Raw genomic sequence first — 24,012 nt, forward strand, 5'->3', positions numbered from 1 at the left:
AGGATATTTTAGCAAATTAGTACTAAATTGTAATTCAAGGCTGCCACTTGTTTGGTTGTTGAATTTGTGAGGTTTATTCTTCATTGTTTAGTTATCTACTATTATACTGTTACTTCAGCTTTTGTTATTGGTTGACTGATTTTATTTTTGTAACTCTTTTTATAATTTTAATTATTATAATTAAATAACACCTAAAACAGTATTTTTTATATATGCAATAATTACATGACCCATTAGCAATAATATATTCAGAATCTAAAAATAATCAAGTCCTGTTATTGCCAGGTTATTTTTAATTTTGAAATAAAGAGTTTATTGTTTCAAACGCAGATTTATAGTTGAGGAATCACGGATTTTTGCTAATAATTACATTTTGGGTAAACGTAATTATTCCTGAAGCGAATACGTGACTTAATATCGAGCATCTGTAATAATACTGCATATATTTTTATGATTGCAATAATAAACGTGTTACCGTTTAAATCGCATCGGTTCTGTGTTGTCGGGTTACGGTTGTTTCACGATTAAAAATAGATGTGCAATAATGCAAATATTTCTCGATTTAATCCGTGATTAAATTTGTAAATGTGTTTTTTAATATAATTTTATCCTTTTTTATCCTTTTCAGCCAATTTGTAAATTCAAATGTTTATACTTATATAGAATTTAATTCTCCATTCATTTTGATAACATTTTGGCCCATCTTTGTGTACTTTCATTGACGTTTTTACTTGTATTTTACTCAACTCAACACTTATAGTTCTCTACAGCCTTTTTTGTGAATAGAAAATAGTAAGAAAAATGTTATAAGCGTGTAAAATGTGTGTGTGTAAGCCGAAAACATTTGATTTTTCTAGTAGTTGCTAGTAGTTGGTGAATAAATAGCTGGTTTTCAAAAGTTTATAAATCTTTGGAAAGATCTAGAATGAGAAACAATAGCTACTACACTTATCATATTGACTTCTTTACTATATAGGTTGAAAATCAATAACAGTGGCATATTTTAACTTATAAGACAAATGTATACATTGTGATAATCAAAAGTAAAAAATACAATAATTATACATTACTAATCAAAACGCAATATCCAGTCACAAGTCCATGCTTAGAGCTCTGTAAGAAACCCCTAGAAATGAATTTTGATCAAATTTTCAAGCCGGTAGGCTTTATGGTAAATCCACGTTGGTATAAAGGAAATTTTAAAATATATAAAAAATATTGTATTTATATTATATTCTTCAAATATACGTATAATTTACAACACCTGGCAACGTCGCTTGCCAAACATATATATATAAATATATATATATATATATATATATATATATATATATATATATATATATATATAGCCTTTTTTATGAATAGAAAAGAGTAAGAAAAATGTTATAAGCGTGTAAATTCTGTGTGTGTAAGCCGAAAACATTTGATTTTTCTAGTATTGTTAGTAGTTCGTGAATAAATAGCTGGTTTTCAAAAGTTTATAAATCTTTGGGAAGATCTAGAATGAAAAGCAATAGCTACTACCCTTGTCATATTGACTTCTTTACTCGACAGGTTGAAAATCAAGAACAGTGGCATATTTTAACTTATAAGACAAATGTATACATTGTAATAATCAAAAGTAAAAAATACAATAATTATACATTACTAATCAAAACGCAATATCCAGTCACAAGTCCATGCTTGGAGCTCTGTAAGAAACCCCTAGAAATGAATTTTGATCAAATTTTCAAAAACCAATTTCAACAAATGAACAATTCGAGTGACGAGCTTCAGCAAAAAATTTACAGTACCTAGCAAGTCTCGTAAGGTATAAAAATCACCGTATCCTTCACTGCGAATTTCTTCAGCTCTGCTAAACTGTCAATAAAAAATATGGGTTTAGTGTTATGCATAGTTTGCCTGAAATTATTCACCTTAAGATGTTGAAATTATAATAACATTGATTCTTCATCACTTTTTTTATAAAATATTCGAATCATATTATGGTGAAATTGTCCTAATCCCTAGAATTTTGATTTATCGTCTGATTTGGCAACATTTACTTGAAACGAGTTACTTGGAGGACATCATTTTTACCTCACTAAAAATATTAAAACGAAATTGAAGGTTTTAAATAGCTCTTCGGGAATCAAATTCATTTAAGAGACTTTCAGGCATGTATGTACTTTATGTTTGTGAGTGTAATTGTAGATGTTTTTATAGGCAACAGTGGAAAATCTGACAAAGTATAACTATCCCAGTCATGCCAGTAACCAGGCTGGATAAGGTTGAATTTCTTCTGGGATTGTGTAAGTTGGTCACCGGCCAGCCGGTAGGCTTTATGCTAAATCCACGTTGGTATAAAGGAAACTTTAAAATATATAAAAAAATATTCTATTTATATTATATTCTTCAAATATACGTATAATTTACAACACCTGGCAACGTCGCTTGCCAAGCGTTGCGAGAATTAGACTTTTATTCTTTCTGGTACCAGAAGATTATCCCGTCGAAAGGAACCGTATTTAATCCATAGTTTTTATTTTATATGATTATAAACCCCTGATCCTTGTCGGTGTTTTGGAATCTAATCTAACATATATATATATATATATATATATATATATATATATATATATACATATATATACATACGTGTATATATATAGATATATATATATATATATATATATATATATATATATATATATATATACACGTATGTATATATATATATATATACATATATATATATATATATATATATATATATATATATATATATATACATATATATATATATATATATATATATATGTATATATTTATATATATATATATATATTAGAATACAACATACAAATTACAATAGCAAGATAAAAAGCACAGTAAATATTAAAAGTGATATAGAGAGAACTATACGTTAGCGATGACATAAATAATACTGAGAATTTTTCAGAAGATATAAGCAACACAAAAATACATAATAAAGATATGTAACAGTTAAAAAAAAACATAAAAATATGTTATGAATATAAAAATCGAAAACAAACAAGGAAAATAATTTTTTTCAATATATGTGTTTGTATACGGACCTACAAACACTTAGACTTTCACAGTTTGCAGTCTTGGATATAATATTATTTGTTTAATAAGTTTTAAAGTCTCCTTTTATCGACTAAGGGTTTTTCTGGACTGGACCTAAAGTTTAAGGTCGGCTCACCACAGTCCTCGACATTAAGCCTATCGAGTGGCGAGTGACCAACTTAGAAATCATTCCAGAAGACATCCGGTCTTATCCAGCCTGATTACTGGCGTGCCTGGGATCATTTTCCTTATCAGATTTTGCACCCTTGCCTAGGACAATCATAAACCTAAATTTTCGACCATGCCCCAGCAGGATTCGAACCCGCAGCTATCGAAACAGTAGGAGGACCGTCCCATCGCCTTTACCACTGCGCCAACCAAGCCTGCATATATAATATTATTGGAAATTTCCTCTGGTCCACCTCATATGCTACTGAACTCTCGCATATAACAATATAAACATTTTCAAAATAGATATAAAGGAATTGTTTTGTTATGGCGTGTTTTTTCATTGGCGCGATAAATAAAATCGAATTACCCGCGTGTTGTTTTTTCGCTAGTAAGCCCGATCGGCAACAATAATTATTTTTGGCCCCGTGAATCACTAACTAATTCGAAAATAACTCACCGATGAAAATTTGCCGACTTTTCTGTACACCATGTGATCGTTCTACCTATACGTAGAGCCTTAAAATCGGCTTAATACATATTCGACAACGAAAGACATAACGTCCAAACTCGACCTGATTCGATATTATTCTTATTCTGTACAGTATATCTGATCCATTCGAATCGAATTTATTGTATATTTTTTTGTCTGTGATAGCTGGTTTTTCTTTTATTCGTTAAATTAAAAAATAAAAATGGCACCCGCGATTGAAAGGTAAATTAATTGTTTATAATTAATAGCCTGGAATAATAATCAACACTAGTTTAAATTTACTTTAACATAATTATATTTATCAACACTATAACTAAGTTGTTTATGTTTCGTGAGCTTGTTTATTTGGTTGATTGGTTTCCTATCCAATCTTTCGTATATGTTCTTTTTCAAATATCCTAAACACTGATTTCTTGCAGGGTTAATTTTTACAATCCTCAAGTTGGAAAACCAGCCAATTTGCAAAATTCTGCCGTGTTGCGAATGCTGGAAGAAGAAGAAAGCCGAAGAAGTGGATATGTCGGTAAGTTCAATTAACCTAGGTAGCTTGTATAATATCTTATTAATGTTTTCATATTTCATTAGCTTATAATTCCATAGTTACACTACACATTTTTATATAATAATTAAAATTAAACCAGTTACAATCAGATATTTTTGGTGATTTAAACATATTAAACAATATTTTAATAAACAGATAATTTCTTAATAAGAATTTGAATATATTAAATCATAATTTACAAAGAATACTTTCTCCAAGTTATTAAAAAATAATATATTGGAAAATTAGTATAATGTGTGAAACATAAATATATAAAAGAAATGAATTATAAGCAATGAAATTGTGAATCCCTCTTAGTTATTTTCTACAATTTTTAAAGATGTTTTTGTCTTGATACCAGAAATTATTTTTGATATAATACGTATTTTTAACCACAAATATATAAGGTGTTTTTTCCTTGAATTTTTTTAACATATCAAATTTATATATGTATCTTATTAAAAAATATATTGTAATTAGCGCAAAGGTTTAGGTATATTTTTATGATATTCTATAAAGATTTGGTATCCAATTTCTGTATATATCGGCGACAAAATCTATCTATATTTAGAATAATCTTTTAAAAATAGCGTTGAATCAGAGTGAATAATAAGAAATATGCTGATTTTATCAAATCAATTTTAATTCAATTAAATTATTAAATTGAATAATTTATTAGATGAAATAAGTTCTGTAAATTATTAATTAATAAAAATTGCATGTTATTGTTTATTTTATATCCAGTTTTGGAGTCTTTATTTATCTAGTGGTCGAAGATATTTTCAAAACAATTTTTCCTCAAAGGCATATATTTTAATTAGATTTTAAACAATATCTTGCTGTATATTTTTTTGATCTATTATTATTTTTGGAGTTAAATATCTTAACATTAAATATAAATTGAAAATATTAAAAATTGTTATATAAATATAAAGAATTGTATAACTTAGTTTTGTTAGAAAACAGGTGTTAGTTCGAAACTATATATATATATATATATATATATATATATATATATATATATATATATATATATATATATATATATATATATATATATATATATATATATATATATATATATATATATATATATATATATATATATATATATATATATATATATATATATATATATATATATATATATATATATAGTTGTATATATTTATATATATGAAAAACATTAGATATTAAACAGTAGATATTAAAATACATTTTTGTATTGGTAATGAAATGTATCAAGTCGTAAATATAGGAGAAAATTAATCTAATATAATAAGAATTAATACATTGTAGTTGAAAGTTTTCGTCTTCTTTTTCATTTAGCAACCTTCAAAGGTTTTTTGAAAATGAGTTTGATCAAGAACATCCGGTAATTAACAAATTTCCTTCTCTGCCGTATACACACCAGATATTTAAGAGAATATTTATAGATGGTACAAAAAGTATTTTCGCGTAGCATATTTTCCCTGATGCTAATAAAATGTTTGTGTTAGAAATAACTCTTTGTTAATTATAAAATATGTAGAGTAAAATATGCAAAACTAATATGGATATATGTATATATACTTGTATATATATATATATATATATATATATATATATATATATATATATATATATATATATAATATTAAATTAATTAAGGTACTACGATTATCTCGGTCATTCTTATCCTTTTAGTTTGGCACTGTTGACACATGATGTTTATTAATTGTCATAATAGTTCAGTTAAGTTTCATGGTGTGATTTATCAAATGTTTATGATATATATTTAAATGTTAGTCATGATCATTTTTTATAATTTCGGGTTCATATTATTTACATATAATAATATGACAAATCATAGTAACTTTGTTTTAGACTCATTATCTTTTTATTTTAATACTTAAAAAATATTATAATATAAATATAATAATAAAAATAAGTTTCCTAATATATTCGTTTTTTGAATTTTTATTATAAAAATAAAGTAAAGGATCTATAGAGTCTGTTCAAAGTTATTTTCTACATGCGTCATTTAAATTTGTGACATCAAATGTCAAAATACAAATAAGTATCCGCCTTTGAACTAAAGTATATATAAATAGTAGGTTATGTAAAATATTATATAACTAAAGATTGGATATCTGTTAATAGTAGAATAGTCGCTTTTTTAAATGTCAAGTTTACAACCAAAAAGGCGTTATTTGTTGGGATTCTGAAAGGATGGAAGACATTTAGAGAACCTGAACTGAGACAATGAATACTCATATATACATCAGACTCATATATACATGTCTAAAAAAAAAAAGAAAATATGGCTCGTACATGACATATAGATGGCACCATTAGTGGTCTTCGCCCTGAAATGTCACTTGTCAACATTTAATGATACTCTGGGTTTTAATTTATAAATTACAGTGGTTTTAATGAAACGACATTTGAATAAAAAGCAACAATGGTCAACCTGCACTTATAATTATCCAGATCTGGCTCCTAGTTACCTCTGGCTGATTGCTTACCTCGCGAAAATGCTACAGGGAGGAAGGTTTGGCTCAGATTAATTTGTATTAATTTAGCTTTGTTTAGATCGATGACGCACGGCTTACTCGGACTTAAAGTGATGTTTATTTGCAGTAAATCATAAATTTCTGATAAAAACGTAGTACTTACTATAAAATCATGATTTATAAATTTATAATTCGCTAATATAATAAACAAAACTAATATGGAAGTTCACAAAGCAATTTACAGACCAACCATAATGTTCTGTCCCGAGACGTGATTGTCATATAGAGATAAAAGTAAGTTACCAACAGCAGAAATGAAAACCTCAGAAGAGTCACTGGTATAACAAAGATGAACTGGATGAGAGGTAGTGGAGTAAGAAAGGACTTCAATATTGAACAAGGGAAAAATGAGACAAGGCAGTTGACGTGTTACATGTTTTACAGCCTATAGAAATCATACATTATATGTATTATATTAAATGTATCTTTATATATGCTAACTAATGCTGTATAAAACTGAGAGATAAAGCTCTCATTTTCAACAAAAAGGGAGTCATTGCAAAAATCCAAAAGAAAGAATTAAAATCAAGTAGATTGACCAGACAGGTGGTAGAATTCTATGAGAGAGGATCTGAAAGAACCAAAATAACACAACAAAAAATATAGGAGAGAAAGGTTTTTAGACGAAATGTTTACGATTGGGAGAAGGATCAGAGAAACTCAGGAAACCACCTGGACAGAACTAGTTAGATGAACAAAAAACAACATGGGCCGAAAGTCGAAGAGAAAAAACTGAAATGTCCCTTTGGTGTACTTAATTTTTTTTAAATAATTTCATTTAAAATGAAGCAGAATTACTTTTATATTGGAGTGTTCTGTGGATCTGTAAAAAGGAATGAAATTTTTCTATGGAATGGAATAATACCCCACAAATATTTTATCCTAGTTTAATATATTAACTGCTATTTTCAAATAATGTACTATAATAAATATAGACAATACAATAGAACTTAAACAAAACCTAAAAATAGAGCTGTACAATAACCATAAATACTAAATCATAACATAATTAAAAATAATCGCACAATAACTACTAGAGCTTTTTTAAATAAAGTAAATGCCTTATTTAATAATTAATGGAAATATTTTTAACAAAAAAATGAGACAGTAATCATATTATATGAAATATTACCTGTTATAGCCATAAAAACAGTAAAAGTACTATACTATTTATTATTCACAATTTTAATCTTTTTACCCTATTATATTAAGAATTTTGGAAAATATTGTTCCAAAATACTGCTGTATTAATATACAATATCTTGTTATTTACAAGCAAACTACCGAAAAAAAAACATAAAACTATATATATTTTACATATAAATCTATGTAAGCATCATTTCGGAACATTATTTTCAAGGTCGCGGCTAGGATGGCCTGAACGTTAAAAATCAGTCGAATGAAACTAGTAGATCCGAAAATAGACACTGAAAGTAGTTACTGAATCAGTCAATAGTAAAAAGTAGTTAATTACTAAACGGTCGATAGTTGTTTTCAGTCGATTGTTCCCAACGCTAATTTTATGATTTGCTTAGGACAAAATCACTATGCTAATATTAATTAAATAAATTTTTAACGTATTGTAATATAATGAATAAACAACACCTAATATATTTGCGAGCATCAATGTCAGACAAAAACCGAACTAAAAGTGATCTAATGACAGTAGCGTAACGAAACTGACCTAATGATGAGTCACGAATGACGAATTGGTAAAATTAATGATACAGGTAGTGGCGATAACATTCCAAGTAGTCTTCGCGACGTGTCCTGGCCACCCCCAGATTTCGAACACAAAAATCAACTCCGATCCACATTTAAAGACGTAGTCACACCAGGTAAACCGCCTAGCGAGTGTGCGCGTTACATCCCACCCGAATCTGGCTAGTTTTCGTCCAATCAGGTGCTTTTACTCTATCGATAACATGTGCTTTTTCTCTATACTGCAAATTTGCAACATTTCATAATACGTCGGTGTACGAAACATCTGTGCTAATTTACGTCGGTTTAGTGATATTTTTGTAACGTGTACACTTGCTTTCTCACCTGTCCGGGATACCTTACGTATGTGTAAACGTTTCTAAATAAGTATACGTTCATCTCGACTGTCGGTATTCAATTAATTAGTGTAATAAGTAACTAACTCATCATTAATAGTACAGAAACCCATAAACGTATAAATAGTGTTTCGTATTCACTGTAGATTAGCAGATCAGCTTTATTTTTTTCATTTATCTTACTTTTTGTTCTCTCTTTCTGTATTTTAGAGTTTTTTTTTGCAAACTGCTTTTTTTAAAATCTGTTTGAAATATTTTTGTAGTAGTTTTTGTATATATTCATCGAGAATATTGCTACTTTTATGTCATTTTGATATGTTTTTAATATAAATTACGTCCGTTTAGTAATATTTCTGTAACGTGTACACTTGCTTTCTTACTTGTCTGGTATACCTTACGTATATCTAAACGTTTCTAAATAAGTATGCGTTCATCTCGACTGTCGGTATTCAATTAATTAGTGTAATAAGTAACTAACTCATCATTAATGGTACAGAAACCCATAAACGTTTAAATAGTGTTTCGTATTCATTGTAGATTAGTAGATCAGCTTTATTTTTTTCATTTATCTTACTTTCTGTTCTCTCTTTCTGTATTTTTGTGTAATTTTTTTTAACAAACTGTTTTTTGGAATTTGTTTGAGATGTTTTTTTGAAGTAGGTTTTGCATATATTCATCAGGAATATTGCTACTTTTATGTCATATTGATTGTTTTTAATAATTTTTCCATATATTTTTAAAGTGTAGAGAACTAAATGTTACAAAATTCTGCAAAATTATTTTTTGATTTAACTTTTTGATTGATCTTTTTATTTTACGGATGTTCTTATAATACTTGTTCTAAAGTAAAAGAATAACAGAAGTATTGTCTTAATGTTTTTTAAAACAGCACTGCAAAAAATTATTAAAAAAATAACATGTTGTGTTTGGAAAATTATATTTATTCCTACAACGATCGCATTTGCTTTTCGATGTCACGCGACTTATTTGTACTGTAACTACCGAATTGGCAAAGATTTTAATAAACTTTAATAATCTTAAATCAAAACACTTTCATTACAACATTATTTCTTGGCACTATAAGTTTCAGCGAACAAATATAGAAAGTACTTGCTCCAAAACATTATTTGCTTAAGAAACTAAACTGAATTTCTATTGAAGAAATCGATAAATTTTAATTTTTTATTAATTTATTATTATATTAATATCAAATTACCAATAGTATTGGGCTGATTGACTATTAACTTTATATTTTATATTTATGACTCTTAGTGTTTTTTAGAGTTGCTATGATGTAGTTTCCATTAAAAAGTGGGGAAAATATATTTAATGTGCGATAAAAAGAGCCATACTTGGTACGTTATTATGTTTCACAAAATCGTTGATTCTCTAGTATTTTTTTATAGTTGGCGTTAGCTTTTTTTACGGTGCAGTTTCAAATTGCAGTATTAAATTATACTCTGATATCTGACAGAAGGATATATAATGGGTTAAGGTTAAGTCAGAATAAAATAAAATCTATTTACACGCGTTGAAAGCTTTCATAGATAAAAAGTGCACTTGGCACACTTTCGCTATTATTATTAACAAGACACTTCATTAGTAAAAGGACTAATCCTTGTTTACAATACGTTTTTAATGGTAAATTTAGTAACGTAGAAATATTGTAGATGAGAGCAGAAAACCGATATGAATCAGATTTTTTTTCTTGAACCCCAGCCAAATATTTCGGCTGGCCGCTTAGTCAGGCTACCAAGTATAAACATAGCATTTTTGAATTATTAGACTATTAGTATCCGTTACACTCTTTATTATAATAGTTTATTTTACTTAAAAAAATATTGTTTGGTCCAATTAAATTGTTTTTTGTCGATAAAGATAACTCCGTTCGGGCATGGGTAATAAAAATTTATTCAGCCACTGATTATTTTCAGATTCTTGCTTGTTGACACAGTTGTCTGACTACGAAAGTTTCTTTTTATTGTCGACATATTTCAAAATATATTGATGTAACTGTTATAAAACTAACAATATTTGCTAAGTAAAAGTTACTTGGGATAAGATGGTTATTCTAACCTCGTTTTTTCAGTGAGCTAAATTTAAAATCACTTCTATAAATATAAAAACATAAAAATCTATTTTTGGTTGGTTAATAAAGAATAATTCCACTTATACATAATACATTTCTTTGGTTTTGTACAGTTTAGGGAACATTTTTAAAAAGTTTTTTATTCTTTTACTTATAGTTGATCCAACAATGGGCAGTTTAATTTTTGTTAACTATATATATATATAACTATTTATTTAACCTATTGTTCAACAATCACTTTACGTTAGATCACTGAAGGAAAGATCTTGATGCAGGAGATTCTTTTGATCTCTTTTTTAGCCATAGGGTTACCTAGATCGTTATTCGAATGACATGAATATCTATTCGTCATTTCTTATGTAATATTTTGTTGCGATTTTGTTTCCATTTTGGTTTCATTTCTTAACATTTCTTCAAAACATTTCTTAGTCTTTTTGCTCTCTGTAACTTTATCTTTTCTTTGAGATTTAATATTTCTTTCTCTAGTTCCTAATTTGTTTCCATTTATTTCTTTATTTATATATATATATATATATAAGAAATTATTTATATAAGAAAAAAATTGCTTTGTTATTTTCATTGTTTGTACATTAGATGACATTATTGGTCTTATTAGATTTTTATCTTTTTTACACATAATATTTTGATTGTTTGTTTATATCCTTTTGTCTTCCCCTGGCATCATGCTTCGTAATTATTTAAACTTGTCCACCTTTTTTATTTCTTCATATGTCTCATTTTTCACTGGGTTTATGTTTTTAGCTTTCACTTTACCTTTGTTAATCCAATTTGTGTTTTTCTGTTATAAATTCTTCAAGTATTTTTTCCAGTAGATAGCTTCTTTTAGCTATCATCACGAGCTCATTTATTCCTGATCTTTTTTGTTATGTTATCTATGCGAGTGTTGAAAAGTAAGACTAAATGTTTCTTGCTGTTTCATTTAATGTTTAATGTCTTGTTTTGAATGTTACCTTGATTTTTGTCAATTGCTAGACATATAGTGTCATCTGTTAATGCACCTATTAGGATTTCTTCAAGTTTAGGTATATGGCTGTTTTTGAGGAATATGTTCGAGATGAAAGATGTTAGATCTAAACAACCTACATTGGATATCTCCGTTTTTATTTATGACTAAAGAGAAATTAATGATAACAGTTATTCTATGGATTTAGTTAAATGTTGAGCAAAAGAACTGAACCTTGAGTGAAACAAGATAAAGAAAAATAATTTATTGGTTAGGTTCTTCAAAAATGTTATAAACTTTCAGCAAAGGTTAGTGGGAGAAAAGATTGACTGAAATAAATTGACGACAAAATTAATAGACAAATAATATTAAATATTAAAATAATATTTTTAAATTTGAATAGTATAAAAATTTAGAGAACACATTTTTTTCATTATTTTATTCTATTCTAGTTCCCTAAAATTATAAATAATTATTAAATTTTGACACTAAAAAATAATTATTAGGGACTATATATGTATGTATATATACATTCAAAGTATTTTTGTACATACGTCATCAATATGTTTAACGTACTGCCTGCCGAATGTTCGATTGCGTGAAGGAATGACCGTGTTAAAGTCGTCCGGTTGTCACACGTATTCAGTTCTTGAAAGCAATAGTGATAAGAGACTTTAACTCTCACCTATAGACTATTCTGGCTGTATAATTAACTGTAGTTTTTAGACGTACTATAATGTCAAAATAAAATATATTTGATAACATGTTTGTTCAATTATTTTATTTAGATTAGAATTTTGTTGTATGTCAAATCCAAACTGAAAGAAAACTCAGAGTTGATGCTGCAACATTGCGACCTTTTTAACGTCACAAATTTAGATGACGTATGTACAAAATAACTTTGAATAGACCACATATTTATATCAAGTTAATTTGTTCAAATATCACATCAATCGTATTTAAACACAGTTAACACAGACACAGTTAATGTCCTAAAACGCAAAACCAAAACCCTAAATATACAAAAAATCAATTTTAGTTCAAAATGAATTGATAAAAATAAAGGAAGTACTCATATTATTATATACTCATAAATATTATCAATAACTAAAGTTAACATCCCTTTTACAATTACTAAATCATTCTCAGTAACAATACACATACATAAATTATTATTCTTCCTTAAAAAAAGGAGAATTTCAGGCAATCAATGTTTATTAATTCACCCGTCACTCAATGTCTATAAACACCATTTTTTTCAAACGAGTCACCGCAGTATTTCTTTAACGTTTAGGTGTGAAGAGAGTTGCTTGGCCTCCACCACAAGAAGGTGTACTAGATCCTGCTGAGGTCGTTGAACAAGCTCCCGTGCAAGCGCAGGTAAGTTGATATTCGATCCCTTACGCAACGATATTTGGCACTGCATGGATTTCACATTAAATACGAGATATTTTCGGCAGTGTTTTGGACACTTAACTGACTCATAATTTTTATAACCCTCTGATATGTTTTGATAGAAGGTTATTAGTTGGATATAAATCTTTTATATGAGCATGAGCGTTAATTTAATAAACAGGATTCTAAACGAGATCTATTTTCGATTTGGTCGGATAACATTCTAACCTCTTTTTATGCAGTGAAAATAAGTTATTTTTGCTATATAGTTTTTTGGAATTGTGAGACATAAAAAATAAAAGAAAAATATTGCGATTTTTGGATAACATTTGTAGAACGAATTTTATTATGTGGGCGTAAATATAAAAAATAAATTATCAGGATATTTGTTTATTTTAATAATACAAACATCATATAAAGTACTTACAAATAACAATAAATCGATTAAACTACAAGTAAACAGGAAAACGTCTATTAAGGAAATAGTCATAATTTGACCAAAAACAACGACGAGTTGATAATTAGCGTAATAAACCCGAGATTTGCGCCGATATGTGACAATGGATGAAACATAGCTCCATCATTTCACTTCGAAGTCCAATCGACAGTCGTCCGAGTGGACTGCACACGGTGAACCCGCCCCAAATCGTGGAAAAACGCAACAGTCGGCTGGCAAGGTTATGGTGTCTGTATTTTGGGATGCGCATGGTCTTCATGGATGCAATAATCTTCATTGACTACCTTGAAAATGGAAGGACCATCAACAGCTACTATTACATAGTGTTATTGGACTGTTTGAAGGATGAAATCGCCGGAAAACGGCCCCATTTGAAGGAAAAGAAAGTGCTACTTCACCAAGACAATGCACTGCGTCTCAAGTCAGTGAAAACGATGGCGTATTCTCCAGATCTGAGAAAGAAATTTTCGTCGAATGAAGAGGTCATCGCCGAAACTGAGGCCTAGTTTGAAGCAAAGGACAAATCGTACTACAAAAATAGTATCGAATAGTTGGTGGGTCGCTATAAACAGTGTATCGCCTTTGAATGGAATTATCTTGAATAAAAAAACTAATTTTGCCAAAAAAATTTGTTTTACTATTGTAGGCCGGAGACTATCAATTAACCTATTATAAGAGATATAGCCAATACATCTGGTTCAGTTTAAGCACAAGTTAGTAACTAGATGTTGTCTCATTCGTCGCGATACGCTATATTTCCTATCATAAATGGATTTTGCGAAATGAAGAAATTAAGTTGGAGTTTCCTTGTGGTGTATAATGGTTTTTCGAATATTTTGGGATAAATGTTCATCAAAAAATGTCTTGAGTTCCTCATCTACAATTTTGTTATGTGAGCTCTTGTTTCTTCCTCTTCATGTGGACTTGCCACCAAGCCTGCAAATGGTAATTGACGATATATGTGAATAAAAAATCGCAATATTTTTAAATTATCTACTATATATGTTTATAGGACGTCTATTTAATTGAAAGAACCATACATGAAGTATTTGAGTGCTATATAAATCAAAATTGTTTTTGTTTTTGATAGGGCGGAACTCAATATACCAGCCCCGGTTTGCAACAGAATAACTACCAACCCCAACAGAGCGCCCGCAGTAACCAATCCCAACAACCTTCCTACCGCCCTTTGAAACCCTTGGATGTGAGTTCCGTAGGCGCTGGATCGCCTCTCGCATCCCCTTCGACCAATCAGACTCCCCAAGGTTTCAGAACCGCCACTCCCACCAGAGGTTGGGCTCCCGTACACTCTCCGGTAGCCGCGCCCACTAGTCAAAAGTATTTCGGCGCACCACCCCAAACCCAACCCCCATACCAGCCAGTTCAGGCTCCTGGACAGCAATACGGTGGTCAATATCAACCACCACAACAGCAGTACCAACCTCCTCAACAACAGTACCAGCCTCCTCAACAGCAGTACCAACCACCACAACAGCAATACCAACCTCCTCAACAACAGTACCAGCCTCCTCAACAGCAATACCAACCTCCTCAACAGCAGTACCAACCTCCTCAACAGCAGTACCAACCTCCTCAACAGCAGTACCAACCTCCTCAACAGCAATACCAACCTCCTCAATACCAAGCTCAATCCTTCGCCCAACCTCCTCCTCAATCTCAACCAGTAGCTGCTCAGAATCAGGTATGGAAGGAATTTTAGAATGAGAGTGAAAGGGTTGTGTTACTATATGGATTTTTTGGATATTTTTTTGGCTTTTTGTGAGTTGGTATACAGCATACACCTCATGTTATCATCCTTTAAGTCCTTCGACATGCTCCTAGGTTATTTGGATATCGATTTCGATAACTGTCGCGCTTTTTTGATTACATTTATATATTGATATATTTGTTCTTTATTTTTCTTATTGAAAACTTTTAATAAATTGATGAATTGTTGTAAGTAAAGTAACGAACAAATTTTCGGTATTTGATGCCTGTCATTAAACTTTCACGCCATGTGTTTTAAATAGGCTTTACTCGCTTTTGTCGTAAATAATTACGATTGTTTTGGTGGCAAAATAATGAGAAATGAGTAACCTTTTAGGTAGCAGCACCAAGAACACAAACTAAGCCAGTGGAACCACCACCATCTACTATCACTCTTAGGCCAACGGCTCCAGTGAGCCAGACTCCTGCACCAGTTTATTCAGCACAACCAGCCACGGCTTCCTTAAAAGGTTCGTAACGACATGTCTGACACAAAACATGTTATTCTTACATCATACACCAGACATTTCTATTTTATGTTCCCCAAATACCCCATAGCATGGGTCATCTGTTGGTAACAATACCTTACTTGATATTGTCATAGATTTCGTATATAACTTTTGCTATTATAAATTTGATAAATTTAAATATAAATTAAGAATTAATTATTTATTTTTAAGAATTATCTTTAAGCAAGGCACTTGAGCACTTAGGAATACTGAATCATCTTTGCTGTTTAAATCAGCAACATAGAGAAAACTGTCAATTAATGAAGCTCATTAAACAAAATAAGCGGAAACAGAAAAATGCATCCTAATTAGATGTATTTCAGTTCCTGTACCAGGTCAATTGAAAAGTCCCCGGACTGACACATAGATGGCGCTACTAGAATTAAATCCATATGTTTTTTAGTTAGCACTAACCCTCAAATACGTCTATAAATTTGACAGCTGTCGGATCACTAGTTTGTTTTATAGCATTTTGAGCGAAGCAACTTTGGTATTGTAAAGAAAATGGATAAAAAGGAATTTCGCGTGTTGATAAAATATTACTTTTTGAAGGGAAAATATACAGTTGAAGCAAAAACCTGACTTGATGCCGGGTTTCCGGATACTGCCACAGGAACATCAACCATCAAGGATTGTTATGCTAAGTTTGGACGTGGTGAACTGAGTACCGAAGACAGGGAACGCTGTGGACGCTCAAAAGGGGATGTTACCGAAGATAACATTAAAAAAATCCACAAAATGATTTTGAATGACCGTAAATTGAAATTGAATGAAATAGACACTCTAAAGATGAACGTGTACATCATATTATTCACGAATATTTGGGTATGAGAAAGCTCTGTGCAAAGTGGGTGCCGAGCGAGCTCACTTTTGACCAAAAACAACGTTGGGTTGATGATTCGGAGCAGTGTTTGAAGATGATCAAGCATAATGATCCCAAGATTTTGCGTCGATATGTGTCAATGGGTGAAACATGGCTCCATCATTTCACTCCGAAGCCCAATGTCATCCGAGTGGACGATGAACCCGCTTCCAAAGCGTGTGAAAACGCAACAGTTGGCGGGCAAGGTTATGGCGTCTGTATTTTGGGATGCGCACGGAATAATCTTCATTGACTACCTTGAAAATGGAAGGACCATCAACAGCGACTATTACATAGCGTTATTGGACTGTTTGAAGGACGAAATCGCCTAAAAACGGCCGCATTTTAAGAAAAGAAAGTGCTGCTTCACCGAGACAATGCACCGTGTGAAAAATCCATGAATTGGGCTACAAACTTCCTGATCCACCGTATTTTCCAGATCTGGCCCCGGCGACTATTTCCTGTTCTCAGATCTCAAAAGAATGCTTGCTGGGAGGAAATTTTAATCGAATGAAGAGGTGATCGCCGAAACTGAGGCCTATTTTGAAGCAAAGGGCAAATCGTACTACAAAATTGGTATCGAAAATTTGGAGGGTCGTTATAATCAATGTATCACCCTTGAAGGGGATTATGTTGAATAAAAAAAACTAACTTTGCCAAAGAATGTGTTTTACTATGGTAGGCCGGGGACTTTTCAATTGACCTGTTACGTTTTATAGAGAAACTATGATGTTTATTTCAGAGATTTCATTGTGTTGTATCTACCACATCATCTTCCAGGAAACATAGCTACATTTCCTAAATTCAAGAAAAACGAAAAACTGCTATTCCTATAAACAGGATATTTTTACTAATTCAGTACATTTTTGCTACTGCTGTTGTTTACATAAATGCCTAAAAATCTTAATTAGTTTTGGAGTAACCCCCATCAAGTGGTAGAAAAACCACTGTGTACAATGATACAGTGGCTATTTAATGTGGATTGTTGAGCAATTCTTTGGTTTAAACAAGATGGCGCATCAACCACGAAATAATCATTATTAGACTCATTATATTCGCCCAAGAGAGTTCCTGTATTACAATGTAGTCAACGGCATTATCAAAAAGAAAGAACCAGGTGACCTATCCTATAGATTAGATATTCATGATTTAATTTTTTAATAAAATCGATATCAATTTATTATAATTCATATTTAAAAAATAAATTTTTGCTTCAATTGGTAACACACATACGTTAACTTAAAATTAGAAAATAATTTAACAAAGATGTATGTAAAAGTTCTTGCTGTTCATTCCTGATAATTACGAATGAGTAAATATATTATTCAAAAAGTTAGATGCTTGCGTGAATTGTGATTATATTTTCAGTTAAAAGGTAATATGGTGGTACCGTGTAGAAAGAATGAATGGCAGAAGAGGCAGGCAAGATAGTGACTTTGCGTCTGTTACTTAATATTATATGACTTCCTGATTCCATCATATGCCTAAAAAACCTTGTGGTTATAAATGTTCCTCTTCGGTGTCTATGTAGATAGCCCTCCTGGACTAACAATGATATTTTGCGATTGAGATTATGATAGAAGATATATTTTTCTGGAACCTCTTTCTGGTTTCGGAATGGGATTTTCAATCAATTCGGGTGCTAGATATATTCTTTCCTTTTGGATCTTTCGCATCGCATGAAAACATCTGGCGTGCTAAAGTGCCTGAAGATTCTTTCTAAGGTTTGAATTGGGTCTCCTTCCAATTATTTTGCAATTGCCTATTTGATATTGTTTGAAAATATAAAGAGATATTTGATGAGCTTCAGTAGCAGGTACAAAAAGTAAAAACTATTATTTTATATAGAGATATGTGAAAACCATCAAATTTAACAGTTATGTGAGGTTGTTTTATATTTTCATCAATAAATAATGTCGATCAAAATATATGTAAGCATCTAATACGAGTTTATATTGTTATATATATAATCCGTCCTCTAAAAAAAATTTTGATTCACTATTACAGGTGGAGTCATCTCTTGTAAAACAGCAAGAACCTATGCATACATCTTTACAAAATTAACACACACACAAAAACCTACTCTACCATCACTTACACATACATTAAAACTTAAATGATATTCAACAAAAAATTGTTAATAAAATTTTGATTTTTCGGCCCCCTTTTAACGCAAAATATTGCAGTAAATTTATTTTTTATGGTAGAATAGATTGAGAAATATATATAATTCTCTATTTTTGCATATTTTAGACCTTATGTAACATGTTCAATAAAATAGTGGAGTCACGTCATCTAAATTCATCACGTTAATATTTCGCAAATTGTCACATCATCTCTTAAGTTTTAGTTCATTTTGGCTTCGACTTATAATAAGAATTCTAATCTAAATAAAATAATGAAACAAAAATGATGTTATCAAATATTATTTGTTTTAACATTATAGTACATCTAATGCATATATTACCCTGGACTTAAGCTACAAATAATTATACAGTCATTATAGCTTATAGGTCATGTAGAGTTCTAGTTAGAGTTTTACGAGGTTGAGAACTATAAGGCATAGTTCTATTGGCGTTTTTATATAGCAATACCTCCTACAGGCCTAATATAGTTAATTAACAATTGTGTAACGAAGAAATGTGTTTTACTTTCATTAGAGGGCATATTTTCATTTTACATGTAGTTCTTGTTTCCTTCAGTGTTGCAGTTTTTTCTTGTTAATTCATTTTGATATCCATGTATTTTTCCTTAGCTTATTCTTTTACCACCTGTGTAGATATTTCTTGACAAAAACTAGATTTAATCACTTCGCCCCCCCTTATTGCATTTGCTATATCTGCAAAACAGTTAGCATTCCTTGGCCAAAAGACTGACCCAATGTCCCTTTCTGAAATATCCATTTCTCGTCTAAGTACGCAAATTAAAATAATAATTCTTCCTAATATTTACACCATGTTCTACATCCCTCAAAAAGCTGCAAATTTTTAAGTTTTCTATATTTCTCCTGAACTAAATGTTTATAATATTTATATTGAAACAAAAATACTCACTGTTTTCATGCATGTTGTATATTTGATCTCTGATAGAGCTAACATCAAGGTGATTTTGATTTGTCACCCGCTTTTTTATAACATCTTTATTAAGTACGTTTAGTATAAGCTTAATTATAAATTAATTTATTACTCCTTTTCATTTGTACTTGGATTAATTCACAAGCAAGACGAGTGCGAGATAAATACATCAATATGTATTCCTCAATTATAAAATTATAATAACTTATAGCTATAGTTTACACTAAAGCTATACACTTTATATAAGTTCGTATGGTTTCGTTCGCTTCAATCTCCTGACATCCTGCGCGCTGTCCAGCAGTTGTATTGCTTCCACGTTAGTATGATTTAGTAATCTTCTTTCGTGTTTCAAGGCGAATCTTGGATAACTTCGCATTTCAGATAATGTAAGACACATTTCAGTAACTGTCCCTATACTAACATTCAGTGTAACTGCAACACGGTAAAAATATTTTCAATAAAAACCGTACTAACTTCGTATTCAACAGTATCAATGCTCCTTAACGTATATTGCTGGTAATAGAGGATCTCCATTATCTCATCCCTGTTCCAAGTAACTGATTAGAGTCACGATATATTTTTGATTCTGACTCTTTAATGGCTCATTTTCAACCAGAGTAATAATAATATGAATTATATCAAAACAAGCAAAGCACCAAAACAACCTTTGCGGGTTTATAAACATTAGTTACTCTAACCAATGTTTTTAAAAAAATTGCAGACGTTTGACAACTGCACAACTTTGGTAATCTGATTCGGTTACATGTTCGAACATATCATATAGCGTTGTGTCCCTTTTAACTAGAATAAAATGAAAAGGAATATACAGACTGATTCAAAAACTAATTTACAAATTGCGATAAGCATTATATTAAATATCTTGATGACGTGGGTTCACTATTATTTCGAATAGCCTATACATATCAAAGTAAGTAATACTAAATCGACTAATGTCACATGTCGTCTTGTCTGCACTTCACGTAACATTATCAGACTGATTCCCCACCGTTGTCTCATTTATCTAGACCCCATCAATGAAAATCAAAGTTTTATGACCCCCCATTTCTAAAACCCTGTATACTAAACAGTTGTTGTAGGAGGAAAGCACCTTCGCGGTGACTTAAAATGGCCTCCAGAGAACGTAAGGCAACAGATGGCGGAAGAGAACCGGTTACGCATCGAACTGGCCAAGGGACCAGCCGTAAGACCACTCAGGAAAGATAAGGACTACACGCCCTTCTTCGAGCAACACGCGTTGAATTCATCTTACCCCGGTTACAAGATACCACCCGGCACGCAGTTCTTTAGGCCGGAATAAATCTGTTAAAACATGTGATATTCTTTTATTTTTGCTTTATTAATGTTTATTTTTCGAGTTTTAGTAATAAAATTCATCAGATTGTATAAATTGTGTAATCTGAGAACTGTAAAGACTTTTATTTTATGATGTGTACTAATGTAATGAACTAGATACCGAATTAGATGGCATTATTTTAGACGATTTGTGAATTTTATTGCTAGGAAACACCCATACTTCTATGAACAACTAATTTTAAGAACAAATAATTCTTGATTGAAGGCATCCAGCAAGTAGAAACTTTGGATAACGAAGATCTGCTTGGTTGCAACCGCATCGTTTCTGCTCATTCATCTCTGATGTCTGTTTTATCAAATAGTAATATAAATGATGTGTGTTGGGCTCTTTTTTGTATGGATAATTTTAAAATAGTTACTGACTAACCCACCAAATCTCTTTTATAACAAAAAAATTGTATTTAAAAAATGTATTTAACAATAACGATCTTTTGCCGCTTTTCGACATAAAAAATAAACTGTATCGATACGAGCTTTTGCTACAATTCGCAAAAATTTCAAACAAAACACAAAAAAATGTTATAATTTAAATTTTTGTTGTACTATGTACGATTAAAAAAACAATAAAAACCTAAAAACATGTACGTGTAATATTATTTCAAACATTTGCTTTCACTGCTGCAATTTTCGTTAATATAAAAATGGTGAAAATTATTAATCACTACATAGTATAAAACAAAGTCGCCTTTTCTGTCCCTATATCCCTATGTGCGCTTAAATCTTTAAAACTACGCAACGGATTTTGATGCGGTTTTTTTCAATAGATAGAGTGATTCAAGAGGAAGGTTTATATGTATAATACATGCATAATATACTAAGGCAACATTGCTAATTTTAGAGGTTTCTAACGTGATGTCGTAAATTAACCTATTTTTTTAGGCTTATTTAGCAATTAGCAAAAACGCTGCCTAACCCTACGAGTTAGATCAAATTAATGTACTACAGTATTGTACACCATAAAAAGGTCTACAAAAAAGTCCGCGATGGTATATGTTTATCTTTTAGGGATAACCCACATTAACCATTTTTATTGTTTACTTTTTACGTGAGAAAATGGCTTATTTACGAAGCTATTTTAAGCAATACGGCATTAATCCTTATCGAATTAAGTACCTTAAATACAGTGTGCAATTAATATAGATCAATATGGTTCTTTACAGCATGTAAATGAAACAAATATTTTCGGAGATATTATAAATTTAAAATTTGCGTTTAAAAATGTGTAATGTAATAAAAATTGTATGAATTTAGATATTCCAAAGATAGCAGGAAATCTTCATAGTAAGTATAGGGGAAGAGGAATTGTTTTACTCCAAATTTAATGCGTGCAGGCCAAGGGCAGTAATGAATGAACCAAAAATACTGGATCGATTTTAATCATGTTTTCATTGAGTGACATAGGCATATATATTTTATGCCCGTGCAAAGTCGGAGCGGGCCGCTATGTTTTTATATACAACGTTCATATTTTTTCTGTAGTGTATTTAATTTAGTATCAGCATTGCACCCGTGCGAAGCCGGGGCGGGTCGCTAGTTTATATAATAAATAAAAATAAATGGTTGTTCGTTAATTTTGCCAAAACTCGAGAACGACTGAACCGATTTGGCTGACCTAATATGAAGAAAATATGAAATGATTTCGAGGAAAATAATAAAAACAATTATATTTTGGCATACAAAATGTCACTGTTACTGTCATCAATAATTTGACCGTTACAAAGGATTATCAATTTTGTTGGTTGTGAAATATTTATCAGTGTCATATATTTTAAGTTTTTCCGGACTTTGGTCACCAATTGTTTTGCATAATATTATTATGTATGATTAACCTTTCATTATATATAGTAATTCTTTTCAACAATGGCTCGATTTCTTTCTATATTATCAACGGATTCACACATGGAAAACTAGTCCATTAATTCTCCCCTATAAGTTCATTTGGAACTAAGCTATTTAGCTTCGGTTAGTATCCAGTCTTATGTAAATAATTCGTAGCGTTGTCGCAAAGTAAAATATGTCGTACTACTTCGGTATATTTAAGAACTTAATCAAACCTTTACTATAAGCTACCCAGGACAAAGTCCATCTTTAACATGGAAAATGAAAAAAAAATATGTGCATTAAAATCTGGTGTAAAAAAAATTCCCCAATATTTTGTAAGTTTTTTTTTATATTTGTATATAGATATTTTTAAAATATAATGAAGATCTCTTGGCAGTTTTCTCTGAGAAAAGAAACATTTTGGGAGAATTATTTACTATAGTTAATATACTCATTATATTTTAGACATTTAAACCAATATGTGAATTATATTTTATTTTTAAAAATAATTATCACAACATTCAACAAACATTATTCTTGTGTGGGAAAACAAGTGGTATAACATAAAGTGGTGCCTTGATAACATCTCGTGTGAGCTTTAATAGTGAATACTGATAAAAATTGCCTATGGTCTTTCAATGGTCATTTGTCAATTCATAGGTCACTTGGTTGAAGGTTATCGAAATCGAGATAAACATAATTATTTTTTGTGTTTTATATTGCTTATAAGGAAATTAATATTTTTTAACTTCAAAGACATATGGCATATGGTACAGATAAATGACAGATCGCCTGCTCTTGTACACATATTGGA

General features: G+C 30.4%; 1 protein-coding gene across 8 annotated transcripts in view; it reads left to right on the forward strand.

Moving 5' to 3' along the window:
- The window catches only part of LOC143191676 (uncharacterized), a 45,358-nt gene extending 23,399 nt beyond the window's left edge, over positions 1–21,959 (forward strand). The window contains exons 1-7 of one of the 8 annotated variants that reach the window (XM_076397029.1): positions 3,736–3,955; positions 4,153–4,256; positions 8,560–8,667; positions 13,234–13,319; positions 14,882–15,493; positions 15,896–16,028; positions 21,092–21,959. In XM_076397029.1, the coding sequence (XP_076253144.1) occupies positions 3,936–3,955; positions 4,153–4,256; positions 8,560–8,667; positions 13,234–13,319; positions 14,882–15,493; positions 15,896–16,028; positions 21,092–21,321 (1,293 nt within the window). In that variant the 5' untranslated portion in view covers positions 3,736–3,935 and the 3' untranslated portion in view covers positions 21,322–21,959. Of the gene's footprint in view, positions 1–3,499; positions 3,956–4,152; positions 4,257–8,559; positions 8,668–13,233; positions 13,320–14,881; positions 15,494–15,895; positions 16,029–21,091 lie in introns of those variants that run through there. The other 7 variants (XM_076397031.1, XM_076397027.1, XM_076397028.1 and 4 more) reach the window with 7 other exon arrangements.
- The last annotated feature ends 2,053 nt before the right edge of the window (positions 21,960–24,012 follow it).

The sequence above is a fragment of the Rhynchophorus ferrugineus genome, unplaced genomic scaffold, assembly GCF_030347505.1.
Source record: "Rhynchophorus ferrugineus isolate W39M unplaced genomic scaffold, kcgeb_rfMv2 rfM2, whole genome shotgun sequence".
Lineage (NCBI taxonomy): Eukaryota > Metazoa > Arthropoda > Insecta > Coleoptera > Curculionidae > Rhynchophorus > Rhynchophorus ferrugineus.